Source organism: Juglans microcarpa x Juglans regia, chromosome 6S (genome assembly GCF_004785595.1).
Source record: "Juglans microcarpa x Juglans regia isolate MS1-56 chromosome 6S, Jm3101_v1.0, whole genome shotgun sequence".
Taxonomy (NCBI): domain Eukaryota; kingdom Viridiplantae; phylum Streptophyta; class Magnoliopsida; order Fagales; family Juglandaceae; genus Juglans; species Juglans microcarpa x Juglans regia.
The window spans coordinates 10140778-10149408 of NC_054605.1; the positions used below are offsets into that span (position 1 = coordinate 10140778).

At 36.1% G+C, this 8631-nt stretch overlaps 2 protein-coding genes across 3 annotated transcripts; one reads left to right on the top strand and one right to left on the bottom strand.

Moving 5' to 3' along the window:
* The first annotated feature begins 224 nt into the window (after positions 1 to 224).
* Positions 225 to 5007, top strand: LOC121237301 (flavonol 7-O-beta-glucosyltransferase UGT74F1-like). Of its 2 annotated transcripts, XR_005934897.1 has the most exons (4): positions 245 to 514; positions 1293 to 1999; positions 2714 to 3672; positions 4691 to 5007. XR_005934897.1 is itself a non-coding variant. In XM_041133988.1 (3 exons), exons 1-3 carry the CDS (start codon positions 295 to 297, stop codon positions 3452 to 3454), a joined length of 1668 nt encoding a protein of 555 aa, XP_040989922.1. In that variant the 5' UTR covers positions 225 to 294; the 3' UTR covers positions 3455 to 3679. The 2 variants fall into 2 exon arrangements, 1 of the variants encoding a protein (XP_040989922.1); XM_041133988.1 differs by lacking the exon at positions 4691 to 5007 and having other exon boundaries at positions 225 to 514; positions 2714 to 3679.
* LOC121237302 (uncharacterized protein At5g50100, chloroplastic) lies at positions 4205 to 8227 on the bottom strand. The gene is made up of 8 exons (XM_041133989.1): positions 7912 to 8227; positions 7271 to 7410; positions 7018 to 7125; positions 6740 to 6796; positions 5598 to 5663; positions 5407 to 5467; positions 5007 to 5053; positions 4205 to 4475 (listed from the first exon to the last, which is right to left on the bottom strand). The coding sequence occupies exons 1-8, from the start codon at positions 8066 to 8068 to the stop codon at positions 4437 to 4439; spliced, it is 675 nt and encodes a 224-aa protein (XP_040989923.1). The 5' UTR covers positions 8069 to 8227; the 3' UTR covers positions 4205 to 4436.
* Positions 8228 to 8631: the final 404 nt, after the last annotated feature.

An 8631-nucleotide genomic window follows, 5' to 3' on the forward strand; every position in this document is an offset into this window, starting at 1 on the left:
CCGTTCTAAAATCATTTGATTTTTGTTATTTAATATTAGAATTTTACTACCCATCATTCCTACATATTATATTTATATTTATTTTATTATTTTTAAACTAATTGAGTTTTTCTATTCATCATTTATATACCATATATTTGATAAGAGATAAAAATTAAAATTAAAAAATTATATATGATGTGTGGTTTGATAACGATGAGTAAAACTTTTGTTAATATTATGCTAGCTTGATCAGTCCTACCGCTTGGCACTATTATAAAGTCCAGACATTCAATATTTGTGCTTAGCTGCTTCATGCACCGAGTCAGACTTCCTTCATCTGTTCTACTTCTTCCTCCTTATCCACTTTCCACTCTCTCTCTCCACTTTCCACTCGGACTCCGCCATCGAGCTCAGACTATCGTTTGGCTCCAAACTCGTGATTCCACCCTCACCCATCAAGGAAATTCCCACCACCCTCTGATCGAGGACGACAACAACAACAACAACGTTATTGTTGCTGCCAAGTCCCAGGGTGAGTTTTAAAGGCTACGATATATATGGTCTTTATCATAACTGTATCATTGTTACTGTTTTTTTCCCTTGATCATATGATGCAATAAAGTCAAATGGGTTTTTTGCTTTTAATTTTCTTACTGACTGGAAATGTCATTATGTTGTGAAGCAAGATTTTCTTTTTGGATTATATAAGATCTCAAATCAAACCGAGGTGGGGGTTTTTATGGGTTATTGTAATCCATTTTTTGTGGCTGAAGAAAGCTTTATTTTATTTCACTTTGTATTCTGCTATTATATATGTATGCCATATTGTAATTGACATGTGTTGAATTGTTGAGCTTATTGCATAATCTTGCTTCGTTTAGTCAGCATGTAGAGTAGTTAGCAGTTGAATGTTCTTACAAGCCAAATCAAAGTGGAAAGCCAAATTTTCACTGAAGAAATAATGCTTTTTGAATTTTCTGACATGGAACTGCAATAATTGAAAGTAGCCTTCCGGAATGAAGCCAACGTACAATCATCATGGAAGGAATTTACTATGCATCAACCACTATTTACTCTCACACCCCACATCTATAACTTTTTCGTAAGATGTGGAGGTGTTTTTTATAGGATGTGGGATGTGGGGTGGTAAACAGTGACTGATGAGAAGAATTTTTCTTTCCAAAATCAAATCTTCAAAGCAGCCCACCATTTCTACCTAATAAGCATTCACAACTTTTGACCCTAATGTCAAAAACAGTGAGCTACTTCTTCAATGTTCTAACATAATTTTTCATGCTAAATCTGCTCAGGACACTCAGCTAGAACGCCTGTAAGAATATCTTCTATTCACCGAGCAAAGTCCATCTCTGTAAACAAGAAAATGAACAACCAGAGAGGCCATGTCATTGTGCTCACATATCCTGCCCAAGGCCACATAAATCCTCTCCTCCAGTTTGCAAAACGTTTGGCCAGCAAAGGACTCAAGGTAACTCTGGCCACTACTCATTATACCGTCAAGTCTATTCATTCAGCCACAGTAGGCGTGGAGCCCATCTCAGATGGCTTTGATGAAGCTGGATTTAAGCAAGCTCCAAGTCTAGAAGCCTACTTAGATTCTTTCAAATCAGTAGGATCGAAAACTCTAGCAGAGCTGATATCAAAGTTCAATGATTCAGCCTCACCAGTAAACTGTATTGTGTATGACTCTTTGCTACCATGGGCTCTTCATGTGGCTAAGCAATTTGGCATCTATGGTGCTGTGTTCTTAACAAACTCGGCTTCTGTTTGCTCCATGTATTGGCATATCCATCACGGTCACCTTACTTTGCCTGTGAAGCAAGAAACTGAGCAGCTGTTGTTGCCTGGCCTTCCTCCCCTTGGCATTTCTAACTTGCCATGTTTTCTTGGGCAGCCCGCACTTGCCACTGCTTACTTGACAGTGATCCTGGAGCAATTTGTCCTTTTGGAAGAGAATGATTGGGTGTTCTGTAACAGTTTCGAAGAGCTGGAAAGTGAGGTAACTTTGCTCTATTTCACCCTCAGAGCTTTTATGTTTAACTTTAAGAGTACCACCAATTACTGTTGTAGTTTACTATTATTGAGAATAGACGCTATTTAGGTGGGAGAATGAAAGGAAGAAGCATATTAAGGAAATCATCGAAGAATTAATTCTTAAATGGTCTAATAGAGATAAGTTTGAACCAAGAGATAAAAAGAGAAATTGAGAAACAGAAGATGTTGAAAGGGAAAAGAAGAAGACGAAGATGAAGAATGAAAATCATAATTTTTTATTATTGTTGTTTTGATAGGAGTAGAGAAGCCAAAGGAAGTTCACAAATTTTACAGCTTCTCATAATCTTGGATAATGAATAAATACGAAATATATAAGGAGAAATTACACTTTCCTCGAAAATATCACAGTTTTTGTAATATAAATGCTTACTATCAAAACTAGATATTTAGACCTTAAAATATCAAATTTTGACAAGTTACACCATTTATCAAAGATTCGAATATTAAAAATTGTCAGTTTTGATAGTTTAGAGTGCAAATTGAAAAAAAATAAAAAAATAAAAAATAATAATAATAAAAACAATGGTAGAAGTTTTCAATACATAATTATAGAGGGCATAGTCAGATATAGAGTGCTTTATGTATTTCGTTTCTCTATGTTAAGTCGCAAGTACTGCATATTTTATACATCTTATTTTATTCATCGACTGGTGAAAAGCTAGTGAAGGCTATGATGGGACTCTGGCCCTTGGTGATGACTGGTCCAACGGTGCCATCAGCCTACCTAGACCAGCAGATCAATGGAGATAGAACTTATGGAGCCAGTCTTTGGGAGCTTAGCAGTGACCAGTGCCTGAGATGGCTTGAGACACAACCACCAAAGTCAGTGGTATACGTATCATTTGGAAGCATGGCAGACATCACATCTGAACAGGCTGAAGAAATTGCATGGGGTTTAATAGCAAGCAATGTGCATTTCCTACTCGTTGCAAGAGATTCCGAGGACAAGTTTCCGAGTGGCTTTCTTAATTCAGTACGAGGAAGAGGATTGATTGTGCCGTGGTGCAACCAACTAGACGTTCTAGCACACCCGGCTGTTGGTTGCTTTGTGACACATTGTGGGTGGAACTCAACATTGGAGGCCTTGAGCATAGGGGTGCCAATGGTAGCACTTCCACAGTGGAGTGACCAGCCTACTAATGCCATGTTTGTGGAGGAGTTGTGGCGGGTGGGAGTAAAGGCCAAGAAAAACAAAGAGGGGATCGTGTCGCGGGATGAGCTAGAGATGTGTATAATGGAAGTTATGGTAGGAACAAAAAGTGAAGAGATAAAGGAGAATGCAAGTAAATGGAGAAAGCTTGCAATAAGAGCTGTTAGTTCAGGTGGAAGCTCGGATAAGAACATCAATGAATTTGTAGGTAAGTTGATGAAAGAGAGAGGAGTGGGGAAGAATGCTTGATTGCTGGTTAGCGCCTGATGAACATAATGAGCTTGTATGGATGATAATATGTGTGATCCAATTGCAGGAAAGATACTTTAGAATGCTAGACTTAAGTAGGGACCAACTCATACTTTTGCCGGATGTATTTTGGTCTTTCGACGTTCAGTAAGACAGGTAGCAAGTATTCGTCACGGCTTGAAGTGATAGATTACATTGAATAAAAGACCATTGCATGGGTATAAACTTTAATCTTTCATCTGATTTGGTTTGGCATGTTTTCTGGCATATCATTTGACCCATCAGAAGCATTTTATTTTCAGTTCCTGGCATATCATTTGACCCATCAGAAGCATTTTATTTTCAGTTCTAGTTTGGTCTGGTTAAAAATTAAAACAATTCTTCCTTTGGGTTCTCAATAGATGTAGAACCGACTTTTGGCACAATGTCGCCTTAGATAAAGCATTTTGAAACGAACTTGCGAGTGTTTGATGGATTCAATGCCAAAAGATTTCAATCAGGCAACTCTTTTGCCTGCGTGAAGGGTTTGATTTCACAGAGAGGACTTCCAGCTCTTTAAGACACCTCGCTTTGTATCAGTATCTTTGTCATCTATTTCAATGGGATGACCGTAGTGTCGCTAGTTACAGAAGAGCACTTTTGTTAAAAGCCATGCACATAAACCTCAATATACAAACAAGTATTAACTGCTTTGGAACTTGGCTTGGATGATGACCAAAAGCTCTAAAGTAGTAATTCGAGACTAATGCGAGTTCTTAATATTCTCCTTTATTCTATCTGACAAAAGTAGAATATCATAACTTATACTTATACATTGTAAGAGCATAGGGGATTGCATTTGAATTTGGAATTTACACTTGGATGACTGTACTAAATGATAGCAGTAGACTGTAAAATTACAGCTCATTTTGAAGAGATGTTATTTTGAAGTAAAAAGAGGGGGGACCTTGAAAACTCTGCTTCTGGCAATTGCCCATCAAGCTCACATCTTACAAGTATTCTTGTCATTGCATACTTCACCCTGTGATGAAAACAGAAACCAAACATCGATCTATCAGCACTAGATACATCAAATATATAAGTTATGGAACATTTTATTGAGGAGAAAACGTGTAAGCGAAACTGCTTCAGCTAGCATTGCCATTTCTGCTTTCTAGTAATTAATGTTCATGCATCCCGTGTTTACCATTACTTAAACTTTAGCTCTTTTCATTTGGTTTCATGTAAAATATACAGTTGACTAGGAGAAGGACCTGATAATCTTATATATGCGCCAAGCAGAGAGTCAACATACATCATGCAAGCCTCTTATGAGAGAGAGAGAGAGAGAGAGAGAGAGAGAGAGAGAGAGAAGAATGGGGAATCAAGAGAAAAGGTCAGTTAATAGGTTTCTTCTTCTTTTGTTTAATCAGCAGATAGTTTTATTCTCTAGAGAACCTGGTTACATTGAGTTAATTCTTGATATATTCTGTTCTCAAATGTATGCATGCTTCAGTTGATTATCTTGATAGATGCAGGCATTATAACCCGTGCAGATGCATGGTATGTCAACCTTGTTCTTCTTTCGAGCCTCCAAAACCTCTTCTAAAGATGGCCGTCCTGGAAAAAACGAGGAAATAAGTTTTGCGTCATATATTTATAATTTATAGTTCAATTGAGCAACAATCGTATCAGTAATTGACTAAGTTAGGTTTCAAAGAACTAAAGAAGGTAGTATTTGTTAAAAGGAGCAAAGAGAATTTTTAATCAGACAACTGCAATCAAGGATTTTTAAAATTCATGGACGATTTAAAGCTTATAAAAACAATAATTGCTTATCATGACAATGAAAAACATCATGGACTTGAATGTGTAGATTCATAAGGCTGGTGCATCTCTGGCCATCAAGCAAAGAAGACATAAGAACTTCCAGGAAATAATCATACAAAAGTGTTCAGGTAATATGAATTTACCTGTGATTTGAAGACGATATTTAGCCCAAACACCATATATGGCATCAGCTACTGTTGCAATCTGTTAAATGCTCAAGGTTATTTTAAGTTCCAGTACGATAAAAGGATAAGGAGATTTAACCAAAACCTCTGTTTCTACAGGTGGTAGCATTCAAATTGAACGGTTAGTCTGGAAGAACAGAGAAACTTACAGGTTCATATTTGGTAATGGCATAAACCCATCCGAGACCCACTTGTTCATATAACCTTCTAAATGCCTGCGGAAGTTGCATTTGAGTGACTTTTTTTTTCTCGGTAGAAATGCATTTATATAAAGAAAACAGTAACAACAGAGAGGCAATGTCTTATCTTACTAAGCTTGTCCAAAATTATTCCATATCTAAAAATTTCCAAATGATTCCCACAATTACATCTCCCATTGACAAAACTGTTTGGGGAAACTATATTTTACACCCTCTAACTTCAACCGTTTTTAATTTACACCCTAAATTATGCAATCTGGCAATTAGCATACTAAAATACCATATGGCAATTTTCACCCTCAGTTATGGTTTGAGCCTTAAGATCGATGAAAAACAAGACATGGATAATCATAACAGTCAAAAACTTAACCCATCATGTAAATTGTCATGTTGTGGTATTAGGGTGCCAATTGTTAGTCTTGACAGTTTATGGTGCAAATTGAAAAAATAGTGGTAGTTTGGGGGTCCAAAATGTAATTTTTCCAAACTGTTTTTATCATTGCAAAGGACACAGACAAGTCATTTGGCTCAGTGAGAACCAACGTGATCACATGTTGATTAGTTCAACTGGGTGATTAGCTGATGCCTGATGGTGGCATTGCCCACTGGCCTCCTTAGGATCCTCGGTACACTTGCTAAGCATAAAATGGTGGAAATCCTGACGATGAACAGTGGTATTTACTAGTTCCATATCCTTTATCTGCAGTTAGGCAGAGTTCAGATATTCAAATCGAACATGATTGTCTAAGTTTTATGATTCCAGACTTTACTAATTGATTCCTGTAGTTGTTTAAAGCTCCAGCACCTGTTGGTTGTGTTTTCTTTTCAACAATTTCCTCATAATTCCCTTTAATATTCTAAGTTTAGATTTAGCCACAGTTTGAACCATTGAAACGCATACTGTTCATATTCACAAAGACAGCATGCACATATGCACGATTACACATACACCCTAAAATAAAGTACAAGATATTGCAGTACTACTTGATAGAAGTTTAGAAAGAAAGGAAAACATAAATTTGGAGCATTGGCACAGTAAATATACTACCATATTAGGGGGGTGGTGGGGGAAAGGTAAGAAATAGGCGTACATCAACATCAGTGACTACAGTTCCATCAGATAGGATTGCGTGAATCCTTCCCATAACCTAAACAGCAAACAAAAATTCATCACTACCATATTATAAACCTGAAAAAGAGATGCTTCCCAAGGTGGATTTATAGATGCTACAAAGTTTCTTGCTCTACCTGCAATCTACAGAGTTAAATTGCCAAACAATAGAGCTACAAGGTCTCTCAGGTTGGATTTTTCCAGGAGAAACACTTTTATCCATAAAAACTAGGGGAAAAAACGAACAAGTTATCATACAGTTTTGTAGTCTAGGCCTTGATTTTCCTCTGGGGAGTAATCATCCGAGCTTATATCAACAAATTTGATCGTAGCATAGCGCTCATTCCTCTCTCTGAGCATGTTAACCTGACAATATAATGAAGTCAAACACATCATCAATATATTAAAATCACCAACTTCCACGATAAAGAATTTAATAACCAATTAATCAGCATGTTACATACAAGCTAAAATGAAATGCAAGAACAATAACAGGTCCTTGAAGGTAGACCTCACGCATACAAAGCGGGCAGTCCCCATCGTACAGCATTTTGATCTTCCAATTCGGAGGTGATTCTTCTCCACCTTCCTTCTTGGGTGTTACCGGATTGGCAGTTGCCTCACTTACAGCACGAATTGGGCATCTAAGCGCTGCACAAATTTAAGTATCTCAATAACCCACCAAATTAAGTTTCTTCAGTTCTTTGTGTGACTAATCAGATTATTGAACAAGAAGATTATAAATTTGTATAAGTTTGCGCCCAAAGTGGGTTTTTCCAAACTATGAATATAGAAAGGAATCCAAGACTTGGGTTCCAATGAGAATGACGCCCATTTGAATTGTGAAACTATCTCAATTCATCTTATCATTATAATTTTTTTAAATTTTTATATAAAATATAATAAATAATTTAATTTTTTTAAATCTTAATTCAACTTTTTTAAATTATAAAATAATAATAATTAAAAAATAATATTTTATTCGAATTATAATTTTTATCTAAAAACTATGAGTTTGAACCTAAATGGATTATATAAACCATCCAAATATTATTCCATTATTATGTGATTTCATGCTTACACATTTATATTTCAACGGAAACAACCAAGAAGAGTTTGAAGCACGAAATACGAGAATAAAAATAGACTCACCGGGTTGGTGCATAGGAAAGGCTGTGAATCTATGGAGAGGATGTGAGGGAAGTCGATTGAATTTGAATCTGAGATAGTGAGGAATCGATAGGAGAGATGTGTTCCTTTGTCTTCCCCCAACGTTGCAGGCCGTAGCAACAGCTCCTCTCAATGCCATTGTTTCTGTGTTGTGGTTTTCTGAATCACGAAGGTGCTGAAAGTGTCGGGTTTTGGTTTTTTTTCCCGTTTCCGTAGGGGCTGCCCTTGTTCTTGTTCTTGTTCATGGCTGCTTTCCTTTACGTGGCAGCGCGGGCTTCACTCAAATACTGGAATACTTGGCCACCACTCCGACCTTTCAACCTGCACCTTCTAGACGGTTTACGTATATTTTATAAAAAAAACAATTTTATAATTTAATATAAAACATTCGTTATTTTATTTATAAAATATCTCTCTAATCTACTCAAGAAGCCAATAACTTATTCATTGAGAGTATACACCGTTTTGTTTTTGACTAATGTTAGATACAAGTCTTAAATAGATAAATTTTATATAAATTTTTTATAAAATAATGAGTCCCACTAATAAATAATAATTTTTTTTACACCTTTTTAAAATGAGATCCACTTTTTTATAAAGACTTGTATGAAATTTATCTATTTAAGACTTGTATAAATCATTTCTCTTTATTTTTTAAAAGAAAATTTGGATTTTTAATTTTTAAGCTACAAAAGAAAATTT